This window comes from Cyanistes caeruleus, chromosome 2 (assembly GCF_971803275.1).
Source record: "Cyanistes caeruleus chromosome 2, bCyaCae1.hap1.1, whole genome shotgun sequence".
NCBI classification, from domain to species: Eukaryota; Metazoa; Chordata; class Aves; order Passeriformes; family Paridae; genus Cyanistes; species Cyanistes caeruleus.
Window position 1 is genome coordinate 60,391,329 of NC_141702.1, and position 21,513 is coordinate 60,412,841.

The window sequence follows — 21,513 nt, forward strand, 5'->3', positions numbered from 1 at the left end:
ACTTAAGTTATAACCCAGTATACCTGAACTAAACAACTTGCTTATGATCAGCTGAAATGAGTTACAGGAACAGTGTTAGATGGTAAGAGTTAATCTTTGTTATTTTTTCTTTAATACGTTGTTAGGTCAATTGCAACACATTAGTCCCCAGTTATCACTTGGCTCAGTGCTATTTCTCTGCATATAAGTATCTATAATTTAGATTCTCAGGCAAAAATAACTTTATTTTGTTACTGATAAAAGATGAAACATATTTGACTGACATTGTTGGAAATAAGCGATAAGAAACTTTAACAGATCTATCAATCAAAACAGCAGTTTTATTTCTTGTATTATTAGCTCCTGAGGCTTTGCTGCAGCGCGTGAGAGGTAATTTCTTACTGTAGGCTTTTCTTGCTGTGCACTTGATGTACTTCTGGGGTGGGTGGTGAAAACTGTACATTTTATTTTGTTTTCAGCGTTTCAGTCATGAGGTTTTGATGATCTCAGCTTGTTCCTTTAGTAGTTATGTCTGGCTATGATCTAAGAAATCTTGGAAACCCACTAAGGCAATAGGAAACAGAGGTCAGGAGAGAACGGAGTAATTTTTTAGGCTTAAAAACATTGGGGGCGGGAGAGGAGCAGTACTGCTCTTACAATGCTTTATGAAAGCAAACCAACAACAAAACTTGAAAATTTCAAAGCATCCTTTCCTTTTCATAGTTTTCCATCAGGGCTCTATACGCATTTTGCGTGCTACTCTAGGCTCCGTTTGTGAAGTGTGCTCTGGATGCTGTGAGTGATGCTTGTGGTGGTTTTTGATCCCCAGATCAATCCCAGTGATGGGATTTTATTGAAGTCTGCAGTGGGTGAAACACGAGACAAGGCAACAGAAGCTCCTTTGATAGTGTCTGAGTAGCACACTAGAAGAGGTAGTGATGTCATCCAAAAGAAGCTATTTGGGAACCACAGAGTGCAGTACTGGAGCGAGCACTTTCCTTGACTCATCTGGCATGAATGTGGACCTGGTATACTTATTTATCCAGAAAGAGGGAGGGAATTTCTCCCCCACCCCATTTTTTTCAAATAATTTTAATAACATCATCCCAGAGCCTTCCATCTTTGAATTTCAAATTGCACAGCTATTTAAAAATGAATAGTCACAGCTATGTCTGAAGCCAGGCACATGATTCCAGGGCTTTGATTTGGGCAGAAATGTCTGTGTTTGTGTAACTGTGTAAACAGGCGCACACACACACACACGTACACAATATACACGCACTAAGAATTTTCTTATCCCCAGTGGAAAGAGGTTTTTTGTGTTTCCTGAAAGGAAAAACTAGTATTAACTATAAGAGGCTAGGCCCAAGTTTTGAGATAGAGGTGTTATTCTGAATTGTCGAGAACAGTTGTGAGTTAGAAGGAAATGTGTAGGGAGAGTGAAAAACAACCATTCGTTTCCAACTAACGATATCATTAAAAAACTTGGAATTTATAGGACAGTAGTGCAGTTTCTTTCTCTCCTGTAAGAGCACTAAACTGTGAGTGGCTTTGCTTGATACTTCTTTAAAAATGTAATTGTTAATGTATTTATGTTAAACTTATTTCAGAAATTACTAAGTGATTTGATACTTACTCAGTCATGCCTGTGAGCAGTAATTGCTGAGTCATGATACAAAGTTAGCTTTTGGTGGGAGATTGAAGGGGGAGTGTGACCAGCATTGTATTTTCAGCTTCAAGAAAGACATCCCAGCAATTCTAAGCAGACAAAGGAGCAGAAAATGATGCTGTTTGGAAGCCTGAAATTATGATTTTTTTAATTTATTTTAAATGTTTAAAAGGTAATGGAACAATTTCTAATAGTCTAAATTATTTTAGGGGGAAGGGAGTGTACTTCTGTGGTTGTTGCTTAATCAACATCTACTCTGCCACTTCACATCAGCTTCTGTCGTTTCCAAGTGAATTAGTTCTTTGGGCAGCACGTTGAGAGGAAGTGTATTGTTCTTGGCAGGGCACTTGAATTTCTAATTACCAGATTCTTGCCTTAATTGCAATTACCTGGACACCCAGGCAGGGTGAACTTTTGGAAAAGAATGTAATTAGTGCAGAAGAAACCTCGCTGCCAACTGCTTGTCTGGATATCTACACTAGGCAGAACCTTGATAAGTTCACATCTCTGCGGACAAGCTATCAATCCATTGAGATGCTGCCCAAATGTTGTGCAAATCTGTTGCAATGTGTATGATTACTGTATGGTCTGAGACCTGGTGTACAGTTAAAGACAGCTATTGGCTTTTCTATTCCTGCCTGAATTTAGGGAGGAGCAAGGACTGCTCTGAGAGGAATGTCTTCGTGTTTTTGTAGGTGCTCACCAATAAGGAGTTCATTGCATGCAGAATTTAAATAAGTGGCAATAGTAAGTTGTGGTCTGTGTGAGATAAATGAGCTGCACAGAGTAATTTAACTAAAGCAAAAATAAATAAGTTCCTTTATTTATGGAAAGGTTTGTAGTGAGCCATTCTTTGCATACAACTACAAAAACAAAATGTTGAGAGAAATCTTGTAAAACCATACTTTTTAGCAGAGGTGGAGTCCTAGTGAGGATAGTTGTGAATACAAGCATATCCTGATTATAAGCTGAAGTCACTTGGCTTAAGGGCCTGTGGAAAGGTTTGCTGCATCAGGCTTTTATTGTCAGCTCCCTTGTGTTGGCTCACAGGAAAAATTAAACTTAATTGATGAAAAATGAGGGAAAAGAAATTAAAGAATTACTACTTCAAAAAAAATTACTGAAAACCATCTTTCTGTAATTGCAACCTTTTAGTAAGGCAGCTTTCAAATAATGTTGCTGATGAGGAAATTGAAAAACTTATGCATTAAAACATTTTATGTACTTTGGGGGAGCTTTGTTTCTTTCCTTGATCCCTTTAATAAAAAAACCGAAACCTCATAGAAACATTGATGTGATTGATCCCTTTGAGGTCAGGGACGGACACACTTTGTCTCCATGGTGGTAGCCAGTTGTAACATATCGGTGTCACTTATTGATGGTCTGAAAATAAGAGAGTCCCTCAGATAAGTGCCTTCTGTTTGTATAGAGAGAGTTATAAAACTGCTTTGTTCTTTCAAAAATGCAGTTAAGAGCTCTTCAAATGAGCTGCTCAAATGCAAGGCTACCCAAACACACATAATAGTGAAAAGTTTGTGGTGGGAAGGGTGGTGGTGGTGTAAAATTCTTCCAGTTGCTTTGAAATAACACAGGGCTAGAGGAGATGAAGGAGTTGGGCTGATGAAGCCCTGGTGAATAGTTAACTGGTTTAAATTCAATTACTGGGCTGTTCAAGTCGTTAACAAGTACATCAATATGGTTTTTATTAACAAAAGTTTTCCTGTCACATATGGTGTGGTTGGCAGCAGGAACTTATTCTCAGCCAGCCTGGTTGCATAGACAAATCCTGTTCACTCAGATCCCAGCTGATGTTGCCCATCCCTCTTTTTGCCAAAACAGAAGTGAGGATACTAAAGGCTTTGCCAGGTAATTCAGGAGATTCAAGGTCAGCAAGCTTGAATGGGCTCAATACAGAAGATTTTACACAGCTTTTAAATTTTGCATTTATGAAGAGAAGGTGATGTAAAAAGTTTGTTGCTATGTTTTCCTTACTATTTTATCTCTATGCTTCCTGTTTAAATTTGACTGTTCTCAGTCTTAGCAGTCATGTTCTTTTCTCAGACAAGTATTGTTGGAGAAAGTCACGCTTTTCTTTCTCTCTGTTTTAGCAAGAGCATAAGTTTCTATGCTTCTTGTGGCAGAAAATAATATACCCATATTAGTATTGGGCAGAATATTGGAGAGAGCATGTGATACTCTTGCACACAAGCAAACAAAAGTTTAAAAGACAATTTGTAGTTTTCAGATACTGTGCTGAAACACTATGAAGTCCTTTATTTACAGGCTTCTTCAACTCTTGAAAAATTACAGTATTTTTACGAGGTCTCAGTCGCTATTAAATTTGAAAAGCCTTGGCAAGAAGCATGATAATGAACATATTTTGAATATCAGATAAGCAGTTTCTCCTGTCCTTCAAAAATAAATAGGAAAGCAAAGCCTAGATGTACTAAAAGTACTGAAAAAAGAGAAACAAAACAAAAAATGCAAAAAACCAAACAAAAATACCCAACAAAAAACTCACAAAACCACAACTTTTAGCATTTCTTTAATGTTTCAATTTTGGTGGTCTTATAACTGTAACATTAAAAGAGTTGCATGTGAGAATAGCTCCCTAATTGTTACAGCTGAGCAGAATTCACTAGATGAGAGCTTCGTTACTGCTAGTCCTGACCATGGCTTCTAGCATCAGCAGAGCCGTTAACACCTTTGCCTGGTCACTTCACTCAGGAAAGCAGAGTCCTTCATAAAGTTATTTTTAGCATTCTCTTTTTTTTTTTTTTTAATTTGCACATTTGCTGGCGGTATTTCTTTTTTTCCCTCAATCTTTCGCTAGGAACAAACAAGAGATATCTTTTGTTTTCTTCATTGTTCATATTTTTATGCCCTTAGTGCATCTCCTTCTGTACTCCTAAATATACTTCCTCATACCTTTCTTTCAAAAAAAACCCATAGTGCATTTCAGTATTGAAGAGCACTGGAAGAAAAAGGAAAGTTGCAGCTATTTTAATACATACGTGGCAATGAGTGGATTGAAAAGATGTCCTGGTAGCTGGTGGTTTTGCAGTTCCTTGTAAAAGTGAATTAAACCACAGATTCCAGAAAGTGGAAGTGGACCTGGGTAATATTTCACATCATAGTTAGAGCAGGTCTTAATGTTTCTAATTAAAGACATGGTGCACGTATTGAAGTACTAAGTAATACCAAAAACTGGTGTGGAATAGAATAGTGAAGCCCTTCAACTTTGCTGTTGCTCAGAGTGAGCAAAAGGCCATCCTCTTCTGAGGATGAACGAGGGGACTGTTTGCCCTAGGATGATTGCTGGTTTTGCACCTAGGCTAGAGTGCATCTCTTACCATGTGTATCTGCTAAATCGTGTGCTGCTGAAGTGAGCAGAGTAGACATTATGATTTGCACTTTGCTTCCTTTTGTTTTGAATTCAAAGGCCATCCCTAATTGATGGAGGTTTCCTTTACGATGCACTTATTTTCAAATCCATCATGCAGTGCTTCTGCTGCCCCTTGCCTTCGTGATGTGCTGGTCTTTGACCCAGAACTGGTAAATGAACCCTGCAGGGAAATCATTAGAGAATTGGAACGGTTGCAGTGGAGGGACCAAGGGTCAAACCATTACCTCCCTGTAGGACCGTCGACTTAAATTGGACTTCTTGCTTTTCGGAAGCAGGTCAAGTGTCAGGGACAGCTGAAGTGGTCAGGTACAAACCGATACAGATCATGGACACAGTTTGGGGGTTTTAGCTTAAAAAATGAAGGCAGCGCAGGATGGACTTAGTCTAATGATGCCTTCTCTGTTTCTCTCCTCTTTTCTCCCTTTAAAAAGCAGAATTAAAATCCTGAGGAGTCAATGAGAGCCAGCACTCTGACACTAATGTGCTATTTCTGCTCTTTTGGCATGCATAATTTTTTAGAGTAGATGTTTCAACCTTTTTTGTGTTTTCTTGCAGTTTTCTTTGATTGAAAAATAACAAATGATATTTTGCAATAAGAAAATACCTCCAATAATTGTTTTGAAGAATATACCTCCTGCTCTATTTCCCCTTCCTCAACTGTTCTTTGCGTAATTTTTTTATACCCTTAACAAATGTAAAATGACCTTTACCAGGCTGTACAAAGTAAGTATTTTGCACACCTGGAGGAGAAACTCCCCATCTATGGCAGTGAAATATACTGCTGTATTTGATGTATTTAATGTAAAGTATTTAATGATTTAATTTAGAAATTTGATGTCCTTGGAATATTTCTATAATGTTTTCTATAGAAAAATCCAAGTGTGTAACTGTGTTAAATAAGTTTAAGATATCAGAAGTCTCAAAAAGCTATGGATGTCATACTACTGAGGTATGACCAAAGCTGCTGAAGGACAAAATAGATGGTACTTAAAAAAAGAAGAAAAAAAGATGAGTGTGTGAAACCTGAAATTCTTCTCACTGTGACATAAAAGCTCTGCAGAGACCCCTGAAAAACATCTTTCTCCTTGTCTCTGTCCACTGCCATTTATAGCACATAGCAGTTAGAAGGTTTAGGTCACTTTTTAACTTGTGTAAGGAATTCTCCTATTCTGAAATAATTAATGAGGCAGAAGAATTAATACAAATCTATGTTTGAGTGAGTGGGCTGAAACCCACCTCTTCTTTTGAAATGGGTGGCAGAGGAGTGTTTCTACAGAACTAAATGTGTTTTGACCAGGGAAGATAAATTAATTGCAATGTGGCTGCTGCGTAAATGTTTCTAAAATATTAAGGAAAAAGTGAGCAAAGGGAAGAGGCCAGAAATAGAGCAGCATCTCCATTTCTGTGCTTGCAGAAGGGACTGCAGCCTGCCCCATGCCCTGGCAGCATCTTGCCTACTGCTCAGGAGAGACCGAGGAGCTAACCAGCTGGAAACTGTTGTCCTTTCCTCCAGCTCCTTCCACTTCCAACAGCTCTTTCCAGGACTGTGGAGCCAAGATGCACACCCTTGCTGGTGTGTGGAAAGAAAGCCACTTCCCTGGCACCTTTGGTACTGTGTGTGGCAGAAGCCAATTTAGGGCCAGCCGTTCAGAGAGCGGCTCCGTGCGTTCCTGCTGGCAGAAGGAGAGAGGGGCTGCTGCCCTCCTGTCAGGGTGGGCTGTGGGCAGAGGGCACACACAGCATGGCCAGCAGCCCCCTGCCCGAGGTACAAACCCCACCTCAGCACAGAGGCCAAAGGGAGTGGGCTGGCAGCCTCTAGAAGTTAAACAGGGAGGTTTTTCATTCACAAAGGCTGTTCCAGCAGTTCCTGTGTTGATAATGATGAATGGTGTGTAATGAAGGGCTTCACAGCTCAGGGAAACAGTTCTTTGAACATGGCTTTTCTGCTGTAGTGCATCAGGAGTAACAACCCGACTTCTTCTGATAGCAGGTGATGGCATAGGAAGCACACTGGAAGGAAAATTATTTTCCCAAACTTCCCTCAGAAAGCGTGCAAGGCACCAGGGTTTTTGCTTGTCAGTCATATAGTTTGCTTTAAAAGGTGAAGATCTGAGTTTATAGTAACAGTAACACTAATCAGATTTCAGCCAACTAGAAAGATAGACGTGACTATTTAATGTACTGGTACATTGGTGTTCAGTACAGGTCACAGGAGGGAGCAGTGTTTTGGGGGGTGGGGTTGGCAGGTGAGCAATTATGTTCTCTACCACCTATCTTGTGGGAGGAATGGTGACCAAGAAGCCTTTTTCCCATTGCTAGGCATCCCCTGTATAACATAAGACCTGTTACTTTATTTACTGGCAGTGTTTCCGAGGTTGTGAACCTTTGAGCTTTATTAATATTTTCACGTTTGGTTTTTTTTATTCCAAGGTAATAAGTAGAAAATAAAAGCTCTCTAGAGATAGCACTGCTGATCTCTTGATTTCCCCTAATATTCTGAAAACCACTGTACCTGCAACTTGAAATCAGCATGCACTACATGATAGTGTTAATTTATTTCAAATGTGTCAAGTTTTATGCAGAGCTTACTTTTCACTCATCTATATAGGTATGAATCTAGGAAAAAGTGGGTATGGAAGATATGTGCTGTTTTCACTCGGCTGTTTGTTAACCTCTGACAGGTGATGAAGAATCAACATTTGCACTCTTACAAACTTTAATTTCCTTTTTTTGCACATTTGTACCCCCAGATTTACTGATTCTGCCCCCTCTCTGTTTGAAAATTCAGTCAGAAAAGAAAATTAGCACTAAATGTCACTTTATAATTGCAATAATGATCACACAGCTGTGCTTTCCTAGTTGTATAATGCACGTCAGGATCAGTTTAGGAGCTCAGCCTCATTTCCTGCCCAGATGTAATTCTGGTGACCATTATTACAGTAGTTAGGCTCTCCTTATTCATTATGGCCGTGGTCTGAGGGAGGCCTGCACGGCATCACGGAGGCCAGCATAGAAGGGTGTTGCAGCTCTGGGTTAGCCGAGTGTGAGGTTTTGCCAGTGCAGGATGCGTACAGATAGAGCGGCTGCAGACAGCACAGCTGGCTCAAGCACATGTGCCCCTGTGTGTGTAAAAAAAACCAACATAATAAAAAATAACTTAGGTGTGCCTTGCTTTCTAATGAAATGTTGTCTTTATTTATGAGCATGTGAAATTCTGAGGAGGAGCTCTTACACTTAAATGAACCTGTGAGCAGCCCATAGAAAAGCAAGTGCCTGCAGCGCTAATAATGAGAACTGACAAGGCGATCCTGCTGTGTTTATTTATGACCTTCTGCCTTTGTTAGCTCTTGTGAGAAATTCCTCTCTAACCATAACAATATTGCTGGAGCTTGGCACTGCACTGAGGAATCCTACGGTGCCCCGAGGCCGCCCACTGGCACGGGTACAGCTCGCAACAGATTGGCATGGTTGTTGAAATTTTCATATGTTTTCCCTTTTTTTTATTTTTTTTTACTTAATTCATGAGGCTGTTTCTTCCTTTGGTACGTTTGTTTGTTCTGACAAGCATCCTTCAGAAGTATTTTGAGACTTTGCAAAGATCTAACTTACTGACTTGCTTTTTTTTGCTCTTTTTTGGTGGTCTATCTAATGAATAACTTAAAGGTTGAAATGAGCTGTGGCTTGATAGTTACATCAGGTAGATCCTAGAAGTTGTGATATAGGTTGTGATCTCTTCAAAGAAGGACAGCAGTATATAAACACTGGCCCCATTTTTAGGCTTCAGCATAGAAGACTCTGAACTGGGAACTAGGACAGGAGCTCAGGCAAAACTGCTGCCAAGTAGCAATGACCTTAGAAACCATGCAGCAAAACTTTCATAAGGTTAAGAACCATGTTCTTCTCAAGCTGTAGCACTTACAAACCATGCCTTGATACAGATGGCTCCTTTCCCATCTTTCTGTCAGATGCTCGCCCCAAAAGCCTTCTTGGCCCAGCTTCCTAAACTGTGTTGCAAAGCTCAGACAGTCTTGGAGGATGGAAAATCAGCAATAGGTAGGGCTGCATCTGAAGGTCTGGCAGGGCTGAAGTCTCTGCTTCCTCTTGCAAGGACCAGGAAGCAGCCATTGACTAGAGCTGCAGCTTTTGGCTTCCCATGGGGGAAGAGGAGTGGCCAGAGACGAGAGCAAAGGATCACTGCCTTACAAGATCCTGGGAAACCTTCCTTCAAGGAAGCCTCCAGCTGCAGTTCTTTCTTTTTCCACCACTGTCATTTTACCTGACACGTTTTTTCACAACATTTATGAATACTCTCAAAATTGAGTGGAACAGATCAGTGAGCAAAGGAGTTACCTTTTATTGTTACATTTTATTGTTGTTTATTATTACAGATATTTTATGCAAGTAGCTTCCAAGTGCTCTGTGGGCTATTGCACTGCAGTGGTGCTTGCTGGAGGGAGCTGCAGCAAGGACGTAACCTGGCAGGCGTTGGAGAGGCACAATTGGCACCTCAGGTGAAGAGCTGGGTAAAGCACCGTCATCCAAAAAGGCAGATGGAGGTGCCCTGCCCAGTAAGGCCCCACCAAGTGATCATCCATTGTGGCAGTCACATTTTTGAGGACCACAATTGCTGTACACTGGGCATCCTACTCATGCTTTCTTGGAATTTTTCAAGACCACTTTTATTAGCATTGCAATGAATAGGTAGTTCTGTGCAATACCAACTTCCTTCCTTAAAGACAAGGAAAATTTTGGAAGAGCAATCCGCTACAAGCTTTATCTAAAACATGTCAGGACTCCCTATGCTCTCTATCATAAGAAAAAGCTGCAACATTGAAGCATGCTCAGGCACATAAAACCCTCAAGAATCCCCATGGATGTTTTTCCTTTGTGTGATATATTAATTAAAGAACAGTAGTAAATCTGTTGGGTTTTTTTGGTAGATTGCATAGTACGCAGTGTTTAACACTTCTGTAGTGACACATCCGTGTGTTTCTTCATTTTCTGCATCTCACTGGATTTCAGGAGTGCACCTGAAATTATGAACCTGTTGGATAAAGTTTAGTCTAGTTCACTCAGTGAACAAAACAATCCTGACATTATCTTAGCCTTGAGATACCTCTTCCGATGCCAAAATGGTGCTTTGCAGTAGAATGGGAAGGTCATTGGCCTCTGAGAATTTTTTCTTAATGCCCGGTTGAAGTGCTGCAAGTTTTGCTTCCTACTTGGCTAATCAGGGCATTATTTCAAAAAGAAAACTAAAGCCAAGACACTTTTCTAGAATTTCAAAAGCCTTTTGAAATTTATATGGAGGTTTCTGAGACTTGAGTTATACATAAGTTTGTTAAAGCTGTATCATCTCAAAATACCACATTCCCTGGCCACTTAATTATTTAGCATGCCCAGCAAGCAGTGAATTACTAAAAGGAAATGTGAATTCCAGAATGTGGGGTGTTGCAGGAGCCTTGTTCTAGCAGGCATATGTCAGAAACAATCTGAAAGTTTATTTTCTGCTTTTTTACTGTCTTGGATTTAATTTTCCAGCCTTTTCTTTTGATTTTTTTTGATTGAGCAAACAGCTCTTCAGTACTTGGTTTTTGCTGCTGTGGTCCACAGACCTCAGAAAGAAGTGAGCAGTTTGTGTGTGTGGCTGGGGGTGAGGAGCAAAGCAGACACAGTGATCACAGCCCCGTGTGTTTGTGCTCTACTGATGGTCAAACTGCACTCCACTGAGTCGCACTGGGTTCAGTAAAAATAAAAAGGAACAAGGGTGAGAGATTCTTACATGAGGATGAGACAATGAGCCTGAAGTAGCAAATTAAGCTGAATTTGCTGAAGTTACCTTAAAACACTTATTTCTGCCTGTTACCCCAGTGTAACACCACATATCCCGTATTTTAAATAAGACTTAATACATTAATTAATATTGTTCTCTGAGAGAAGTCACTTTATTCAGTTCCTTAAAAAGGAAGTCTTTATAATATTTATCAGTCTGTTTGATATATACATTTTTCTCCTCCTTTCTGATTCTGATTCAAAAGGAAGCGATGGAAAGTTAACAGAGCACCTGTGTTTTTGAAGTTTAAGATGTGTCTGGGGCTTATTTACCATCTCATTGAATTGTGGTATTTGGTTACAGGGTGTTGTGGGAGGGAGAAGAAAGAGACGCAGTATGATGCATGCACAAGCCCTAAGCTAATGAAAAACTATGTTTTGTAGATCCTTATTCCCACGGTAACCTGCTGGGACAGACTTTTTTATCAAACCATAACTCTACAAAGGGTATTAATATGAAAAAAACAGAAAAAAGGCAAGTGCTGTACATCAAGAGTTTTTAAACCTTGGGCATACAGGTGTATAGGTTCAATCAGTTGTTTAAGCCCTTTATCATGCTCCATGCATAGGTGGCCTTGGGCTATCAGACCAGCTCACTTGTTATCAACTTGCCAAATTTACTGTGGCATGACAATATCTGCTTCCACTGATCAGCGGGCAGTCGGCTGTTGGACCAACACTTTCTCTGTTCTCTCAGCTGCAGTCTCCAAAGCAAATAGTATTGCAGGTCCAAACTTAAAAGCACAGTTAATGCCTTCTGGATGCCATGTGGGATAGTCTGAGAAGCACATGTGGAAAGATGTCAATTACTAGTTGCAAAATAGGTGTGTTGTGACTCAGGGTATGTCTGTAGTAGTAAACAGTAAGGTAAATTCAGCCACATGAGGTTGTGTGGTCATGTTCAAAGGGCTTCTCCTACATGAGGTGCCCTGCACAGACCTATTGAGAATCTCTGCACTGCAGTCTCGTGGGTGTAGTGCAAGTGAGGCATGGTGTGAATTTTACCACATTACATGTTATGGTATTCTGAAGTTTTGTTTGTTCATTTCTGCTTGAGCCTGCAAACACGGCTCTAAAACCTGTACAATATCAGGTTTTTGAACATACAGTCTCAAAGATAGACAGTCTATGTCTGGCTGCATGTGCTGCAAGTTTCCAAACTATGATAGCCAAAGTAAATGGAATAAAGGGAGTAAGCAATACTTTATAAAGCATACTGCTATGCTCTTGTTGAAATGTTTGGTCTCTTTCAGATTTACCAACCCATATGTTCTATTAATGGTGTCTAGTTCCTTCTCATACGGCTTTGCTCACATCCGTGTTTGCCTCTCTTGTGATTTGGTACTCCTTCCTTCCTTAGTCTGATTTCTTTCTACCTCGGCTATGAAAGTAGAATTAGTAGGTAGTGGGAGTAGGACTAGCAGCCATGTGGTGTTTTTCCTATGGCTTTTTGATGCTGAATTCAGCATGGGAAGAAAAAGATCCAGGAGAGTAGTCTGGGCTGGTGAGCAGGGTGGTCACACAGTGTCCATTCAGGTTAAAAATCAGGACGGCATCACTAAGATTGCTGCATAGAGGGAGAAGGATAGTGATCCCCAAAAGAACAAGCTCCAGAGAGCTTGAAAGGTTTTGGATTAGTACATGTTTTGCTTAATTCAGCTTCCTCTCTGTTTTATTTACCCTGCCAGTTAGTCTGTCTTCTCCCTGTGGACGCAACTCTAGGCTACATGATCTAGAAAATGGTTGTAATCCAAAGAGACGCAAAAAAAACTAAGTTGTTACATCTCACCTGATTGTTCTTTATATGAAAAACCCTTTAGGTTTAACAGAAGGGATTTCATATTTGGGAGTGGTTAAGTTTGGTACTATGCATGGGAAGATGTATGAATAAGCTACATTTTATTAGATTGCTGTTATACAAATACAGCTTTTCTTTCTTCTTCATAGGGGCCATTTGTTGTGGTTTTCATTGATTTGGTTGTTTTAAAGGTTGATGATTTATTGATGATTAATGACTGATGCTGTAGCTACAAGAGTTGTTAGCTGGGAATTTTTCTTTGCTACGGTACTGAAGAAACAAATGATTCCTAAGGGCTTGTGGCTTTTTGGTTTTAAATTTTGTTTCCAGAAATTCTACGTGCTAAGCATTCTGCTTCAGAGATAAACAGAGAAGTTCATATCTTGAGAGATGCTATGTTATTGTTTTTCTGTTCTGGAGATTTATTGTTTATTTTCAATATTAAAAAGTATCCTTGTCAGACAGGCTCTGTGTCCTACACTTTACAGTCCTTGTTAGACTTTGTCAATTTGCTTTGATGGCACATGGGTCATTAGTATTTATTGTTTCATACATGGGAGTCAGTGTTTATAAACCAGTGACTTCTTTTGTGCCGTCAGGTTACTGTATGCAGCTGTAGGACTCAGGAGCCCTTTCCTGGTAACTACCAGGGTGCTGCTGATACACAGTGAGTGGCACTTAGCACAGGCAGGAAGGAGTGTGGCTGGTGGGGCCTTTGTCTGGTGCCTCATCAGTTTTGAATTTATAGATGCCCTAAGTTTGTTTTGGTGTACAGCTCTTAACTGGACAAACAAATAAGATGCCATTGTGGATCATTTTAGACACAGAAATGTGATTGTATGTATCCTAGCAACTTCTTCTCATCCCATGACTGACAGATACAGGCATGTCATGTTCTGTTCTTGGACTCCTGTATCCCCAGGCCAAAACTTTTTATTTTTTGGTGAGGCTGTCTTACAAACACAGATCCTTGGCTTGCTAAACAAATGTAGTAAAAAATTACTCTTTCTTTGAATAAACAGTCATTTGCTTAGGAATTAGGTAGTAAGCTGTGATTTGAATCTGTTTTTCCAAGTCAGCCTTTTGTAGATAATTTCTTGAAATGATCTAATTCCAGGATCTCATAGACTGAAAAGACAGGCAGGGCACTGGCACTTCATTGTTTGATTGCACTTCTTTGTTGCTTGAGTGAATACAGGGCTTTTAGGGAAAAAGATTTTTGCATCCTCAAGGACTTGCCTGTAAGACTTCTCAGAGAAAGTACTTGATAGTGATCAGAGACAGTACTTGCAACACAGCAGTTCAGTAATCAAGTTATTTTGGGAAGCATGTGAGGTCCACAGAATGAAGGGAATGTGTTTCCCCAGCAAGTGGTGCTTTGCCACTAAATTTAGCTCAAGACACTAGTATTTTTATCATATGCTTAGAATTCCCTTCCTTTAGAATATTGCATGAAAAGTTTATCACATAGAGGTTAAACTTAAAAATCTGGTTTAAAATGCTGAAACATACAGTAAGTGAAATTAAGTAAGATTTCTAGCTAACATGAGTATCATAAGAAGTACCTCTGCCTAGCTATTGTCAAAGTTTGTGTTTGTCTTGCAAGTGAAACAAGCCCTCTCCTTATAGTAGCATGTTCTTAGATAGAGTTGTGCCTGTCAATAGAAGTTAAGCTTTTTCTTCAGGGAGGTGTTTGTACTAGAAGTGTTCTCTACTTTTCGTGCTCCAGACCTTGATTTAACAAGACTCAGAGAATGAATCTTGTTTTTACTCAGAATTAATTTCAGTAAGGTGTGTAAAAGAGATTTTGACAGAAATGTCATGGCAGCCCTGCTGTCTCCTGTTAAACAATTTTTAAGGATGTGTGTTAGGTGCAGTTTTTGTGCTTACATGAGGGCTGCTATGCAGTTGGTGTGGAAGGAAGATACCCAGGTTGGGGATAGCAGCCTTTGAAAATAAAAGAATTTTCCACGTGGTCCCAATTGTTGGTGCACCCGTGCAGTTTTCCAGTTGTGTAGGCGCTGGGAGGCTGTTAGCTCGCTCTCTGCCTCCACAACGTGACCAGCAGGGCCTTTGGAAGACTTCTTGAAACATACTATTACAGGCTGCTTTGTGATGAAAAGAGGTCTTACAAATATCTTGAAATTTAACCAGAGATATTGTGGGTTTTCCTTTTGTGTGTGTATGTGTGTTTGTCAGCCAAATCATTTGTTCAAAGTTAATCTCAATTACAGAGCATATTGTTCATAATCCCCCATGGCTCCAAAACAATAGCAGAGTGTACGTCTGTTTGAATATATATTTACATACTTACATGTGAAATATGTTTGTTTGTATATATAATTTGGCTTCTAAAGTGGTGATTCGTGGTAAAGAGAGGGTTATTTAATGCAGGATCCTGTCTTTTGAGTGGCACTATCCTAAGGAAATACTGCAGGAAGGCCTGAATGGAATGAGCAGGCTTTGATCCTGCAGCCAGCCAGCTGATGCAGTTCCCTATGCATAGCACTAGGATTCATCCCCATGTAATGGACAATAGAGTAGAGTCTGGGGAGTTCAGCTTCTTGGAGACAAGGGTTTTGTGTGTCTTTAATATCTACAGAATACCTCTGCTTTTCTTCTACTCCCTGAGCATTAAGGAACTGGTAGGCAATAGTTGGAAAATTTAAATAAACCACAAGGTTGTATGTGCTGTACGATCCCCGCAAGAGATCCCCAAACTGCAGTAACTTCTCAGAGAACTTAGGCTGTGATTTAGTGGCATAGGAACTATACACCTTAGCAAGGTGCCCCACATCTTCTCCTTTGGCTGATTTCAGAGAAGGTGCTCATCCTTTTTCAACTGTAAGTATTTAGCAAGGGATTCCCTTAAAGTCTTGGTTTATGTCTGCTGAGACATTGCTAAGCAAAGCTTGCAGCTGCACAAAGTACTTGCAGTGTAAATTTTTGCTCCACACTGAATGCTGTAATCCTGTCACATTTGGTGTGTAAAATTGTGGTGGCATTGCTGACCTACTGTAGTCTCCCTTTTGCTGTTTATTGGATCTAGGTGTGTTCCTCGAGTAAGTTAATGTTATTATGTTATATATGGGGTTTTGTAGGTGTTTTCTTCCTGTGGTCTCTTTGTAGCTTTGGGTTTCCTGGCTCTGCATAAGCAGTTTGCTTCCTTCTACCCCTTGCTGCCCACACTGCAGTAATAAAATGGTGTGCTGTTTCAGGTGTCTCTCCTGTCACTCTGATAAGATCATGCCACCAGGAAGGCATAACATTATAATCCCAAGCAAATGTGATCCTGTTCATTTCAGCTCTTGTTCTTGTCAGACGGACAAGAAAAAAGGTTGTCCATAGGTGGAAGGTGAGGCTAGAATTGAAGATAGTTGAAGATAAAACACTGCTAAAAGAGATAAATCCTGCATGGGCACATTTCAGTTTGTAATCAAGGTATTATGTAGAAATGAACTTCGAAAGCTGGTTAGGATGTCCTGAATAATGCAGGATATAAAGGTGAACAAGAGAATACAGAATTGTAATACAGATTTGTGATGGGAGGGAGGAAATATTTTGTCCTTCATTTTTTCTTAGATTTGATGTCAGATTTGAAAATATAGTCATAACAATACCATAGATAGGAATAATAAGATTGCTCTACAAGAAACAGATCTGTAAGAAACGCAAGACACTGGAAGAAATGAGTGCTTTCCAGAAAAAGCCTCTGAAAAGAGGCAATATTTAAGGCATGCCTTAGGGTATGGGGACTTCAGGCCCTTAAAAGAATCCCAGCAATTACCTAACCTGCCAACTTTCCTACAAGATAAATGGAAGCACTGTAGCTTGAAGGTGCCTTGGTTTGAATGAGATGCAGTAAGTAAGGTCTCTCTGTTCTTTACAGGCATCATAGATCTGATACTACTTATAAAAGAAGAATAGAGTTGGTGCCCTGCTGACTAAATTGTCCTCTAGAGGAGTATTAGTTACAGAGCTTCTTTGTTAACTAGGCTGTATGCTTAAACCTCTGTGAATTTCTCCTATTAGCAGGCTTCCTGATAGCTTTACATGTAGGTATGCTAAGTAAATGCAAGTGTATCCATGTAATTTATATATATAATGTGTATGTGTATACTGTTTCATATATAAATAAATGTTTGTGATGTGGAATTTGCACAGCTTCTCTACTGTTCTGTTAAAATGAGGTAAAAGCAAGCATTAAAATGCTGATAATAGGAGAACAGAAAGTCAGCTTCTGCTCTTTCTGTCCAGGTGCTTCACATGAAGTCTTTCTTCTCCTTCTCTTTAATTTCCCAATTAGCTTTTTTAGTTAAGAGAGGTGTTTCTAAAACCTCTGTATGCTGCAAGTTTCCCAGTTGCTCTCCTGCTCAGGTTTTCCACCTTAGAAGACAAGCTAAGGCCTCAAAGTGTATGTTAACAAAAAAGAAAAAAAAAAAACAAAATCAAAGCAACGCCCCCCCCCCCCCAACAAATTTAAAAACCCAAACCACCCTGTACAGAACAGCTGATATTTCCCATTTTAGCCCACTTGAAGACAACGTAAGAGACTGTGTGGCACAGCCCAGACTTCTAGATAGGTAACAATCTTTTGTGCCATCCTGAGATCAACCTCTTTCTTGGTTTTCTTCATGTGTCTGATGAGTAAACACTATTATTACATTCTCAGCAGACACGTTGATTGTGAAGTTCCCTATTCCTGGGAGAAAATCCCAGTGCTTACACTGAGCACACGTGGGGAGTGTAAGGCCCTGCAGGTGTGTTGTGCCCGCCAGGCTGCTCCTTCAGCCTGCACTGCATGAGGGTGGCATGGCTTCACAATTTAAATAGGCTGGTGTCATGCAAGCTTTCCTCTTCCTTTTCCACCTTGGTGAAAGAGTTTCATCAGGTGGGTGAAGAAATTCCTGGAAAGCAGGCGCTCGACAAAATGCCTGAGACTCATCAGTTGTTCTGCTCTTGTGGAAGGCTGGAGAAATCAATGTGACCTGATGGGAAAAGTGGATTTCAGTCCCATCCTGAACTTTTGCCTTAGCCTGTGAACAGTAGGTAATTGCATCAAGGACAGTGCTAATTTCTCCATGGCTTTTCCATTATCCTGGCAGATTTGTTTCTTCAAGTACTTTGGTTGGCCAACACAAACGAAAGCTTTACTCCACACACCCTTTTAAAATCTTTGTTATTCTAAACATAAACCTGTGTGCTTTCTATATCTTCTGTCAGTTGTGTGCCTGGTTTTTTAAACAGAATTTATATTCCTTTAGAATAGGCTCTATTCTGCTACATTCCGTTTTCAGAGGTTTATTATATGCTTTTCAGTAGCATTTGTTTTATCAGCACTTCCTGCAGCATTTGTTACTCGTGACAACAGCAGCGATTTGATTCCGTTTAGAAGAATACCATATTATGTATGGAAAAGCAGTAATTGTTTACCTGTTTGCCAAATACATTCTATGAAAAATATCTAGTGTTGCTCTATGCAGTACCAAGTAGTGTTATTTCTTGTTTACATTTTCTACAGTTGCTAGTTCCAAAAAAGAAACAATGAAAATAGTTTGTTGCCCACTTCATAATTAAACTTCCATTTGTACAGATTTGGAAGTCTACTCTTGAGTGAATGCAGCATCCACATGTAGACTGAAGTTTTAGCCTAATTTTGGCTTTTCATATGCCTAACAAAATACAGGTCCAATTTCATGCTTGTCAGAAAGAGCAAAATTTAACTATGGTGGGAGTTGTCCTTGAAGTATCTGTGGGTACTCCTTGGAAATAAGGTCCACGAGATGCCCTGCAGGGAGCTAAATCGTGTGGTTTGTATTCACTACCCTTAAGCACGAGGAGGAATAATATGTAGCATTCTATGTGGCTTCTAGTGAGTCTTAGCAGTGCTTAAACTGTTAATCCTCCTCTTCCTGTGCCTTGGAAGACTGACCATGTCCGTCTTTTAGGGGAACCTGGCTATGAGCCTCCCTTGTAATGGAGGTAGTCATCACTGGGTATGGCTCTGAATACACCACGTGAGTTTTGTTCTGTGACTTCTAAAAAACTTTCATTTTATGGCATGAAAATTAGACAGCACTAAGGCTTTGCTTCCTGAGCTCTTTGCTCAGGCAGAACCCAATTCTTTTTGTCCTATTCAGACAAGGGGTCCTGCTGTCTGTGGTGCAACCACTTGCATGAGCCAAACAAATGAAGTTAGGATCAGCCAAAGTAATGTACTCTGTCATCCCAGTTATTTCAAGTCTCAGAGGTCATTTAATGATCTGATCTATATGTGAGGTAGCTCCCTGCCATTTTTTAGAGCTTTAATTTGCTAATAGAAATAGTAACATAGTAACATGCTCCTTGTGACCTGCCAATAGCTACAGAAGTACAGCAATATTGGCACCTTTTGGTTTGTATGAGGTTTTTCTGTGATGCTTAGGAATGAACATTTTTCCTGACAGTTGGGGAGCATGTGCTTGCTTTGTCACAGCATTCTTGGTTTTTCATATCTGATCATAAAATTATTTAAAACCCCTAATTACTCCCACAGATTCAAAGACGAGTATAACTCCTGTGTTACAACTCGAGGGAATATGTCCAGCAGTTCATAGAATTCAGATGTGCTGTGACCTATAGAGGAAATTTCTCATTGAAAATGCAGCAGTTATGAGATGAAATGGAGTAACTGTTTAGCAGTGTATTCAGACAAAATTGAAGAGAACCTGTGAGCTGTGCCTTGGTATTTGATGGAAGTGGAGAAGCAGCAGTCCTTGTTCCTTGGTGACCAGTGGATCCAGTGCTGCTGCTGAGGGCAGGGCCTCTTCTCACCTCCTTGCGTCAAGGCAAAGGAGCTGCAAGGGAGGGAGTGCTACAGGGCTGCATATTTTACACTCTTCTTCTCTCATTGTCATAATGGTTTAGAGTGAAGTGTATAAGCTGTGATTGTAATGGTAGCAAACCCCGAAATTAAATACTGTGTAGAAGTGAAACTGATGTATCATTTTCATTAGTTTTGGTATGCTCAGGCAGAATTTGTGGGATTAATTTTGAAAGCTTAATCCAGATGGAAAAGGTTAAATTCAATGCTGAATGAATTTGGTTCCAATTCATTTGTTGCCCTTGCTTGTTCCTTTTCTCAGAAGAATTAGCGATTAAGCAAAGAATTGTGCATACCGTCCTTGTTTTCTGCCATCATTTAACTACTTGTTAAAGACAACCTCTCAGTTATCTGCTGCAGTAAGTAAACAAATGGATCTATTGCCATGTCAGCTCTTGAGTCCTGTGGCCTGAGTATTCATGCAAGCACTTACATTCATTTTTCCTTTTTCCTCAGGATTTATCTGGATCCATTGACGACTTGCCGACTGGAACTGAAGCAACCCTCAGCTCAGCTGTTAGCGCGTCAGGCTCTACGAGCAGCCAAGGGGAGCAGAGCAACCCTGCACAGTCTCCGTTTTCCCCTCATGCTTCTCCACATCTCTCTGGCATCCCTGGGGGCCCATCGCCTTCCCCTGTAGGCTCACCCGTTGGAAGCAACCAGTCAAGATCTGGTCCCATTTCTCCAGCGAGTATTCCAGGTGAGTTTGTTCTAACAAACAAAATGAAGCCAATTGGTAGGTTTACTAAATACATAAATAAATCCTCCTGTGTTCTGAGCTTATTTATTTACTGAGAATCCTCCATTTTCAGGGCCTTTTTCTGAAAAAAATGCATACTTAGAGCAGGAGTAAATTCAGTCTAAACTTCAGCTGCCAAGCCCTCAGAATGCTCAAAATTCTGAGCTTGCCTCCACATAAGTGTTTGATAAATGTCTTTATTGCCAACCAATGCAAATAGTTAATTGTAGTTTTTGTATTTGGTTTGTGTGTCATTTTTCACATACTTCTCTCAATTATTTACAGTCCTTTTTTTGTTATAACTGTGTGCTTCTGTAGGGTTTGGCTCTTGAGCTTGAATGGTGGTTACAGACCTGCAGGATGAAGCAGAGATTTTCCAACTCTGCATTGTGGCAATGTTATTTTGGACATGAGTACAGAATATTGTATGAGATATTTCTTAATATTTGCAAAGATTAGCAAGTTATTAGGGATTCAGTTCTACCAGTAGTAATTGGAATACCAGTGGCAGGCTTGCTGCTCGCTTTCTTGTGCAATTTGGAGTATGACACACAGTCATGTATATTCAGAAATTTCTGGAAATGTGTTAAGATACCAGAAGAAAAAAATGGCACACATTAATTTCAGTTCTTACCTTATCCTCGCCCATCTGGTATGTTACTTACTCCAGGGGTCAGGCAGAAATTTGTATTTAGTATTTCAGGTGAGTTTATTCTCTTTCTTAATGCTCAAGTATTTTTTTATTATCATCTGACATTTTGAATACTAGGGGAATTCCTAAGAGTAGGAGAGTGCTGACATTACCCTATGGATAACATCAATTGCTGACAAAACCACAAAATAATAAACATGGAGCTCAGTTAAAAGAAACAAAAGCAGAGGTGCCTTTTTGTTAGGTGGTTTGAGTGTTGCTGTTAACCAAATGCTGGTTAAAATTCAGAGGGTAGTGTGTGTTTCTGTATTTGATACAAAGGTATCTGTGTAAAATGTTCCTGCCTGTTTGTCCACAGAGGTTAAACTAGATCAGCAGAGGGAAGTAAGCTCAGTGCACACGGGAATGTTTAGTACTAAATGTGGCCTGAGCATGTTGAGCCCTGATGCTGTGTGCATGCCCTGCAGTTATTTTTTGCCTCTCCAGCTACTCGGACTGACTGCACATGCTCAGGTGGAGCAGGAATAGTGGGGACAGAGTATTTGCATTGTATGCAGTGTGGTAGCTTTGTATTTC

At 40.1% G+C, this 21,513-nt stretch overlaps 1 protein-coding gene across 9 annotated transcripts in view; it reads left to right on the forward strand.

Annotated features, from left to right (window-relative positions):
- The window catches only part of ARID1B (AT-rich interaction domain 1B), a 324,442-nt gene that overhangs the window by 205,693 nt on the left and 97,236 nt on the right, over nt 1-21,513 (forward strand). For all 9 annotated transcript variants that reach the window (XM_086868234.1, XM_086868229.1, XM_086868256.1 and 6 more), the window contains one exon: nt 20,003-20,246. In XM_086868234.1, the coding sequence (XP_086724360.1) occupies nt 20,003-20,246 (244 nt within the window). The remainder of the gene's footprint in view (nt 1-20,002; nt 20,247-21,513) is intronic.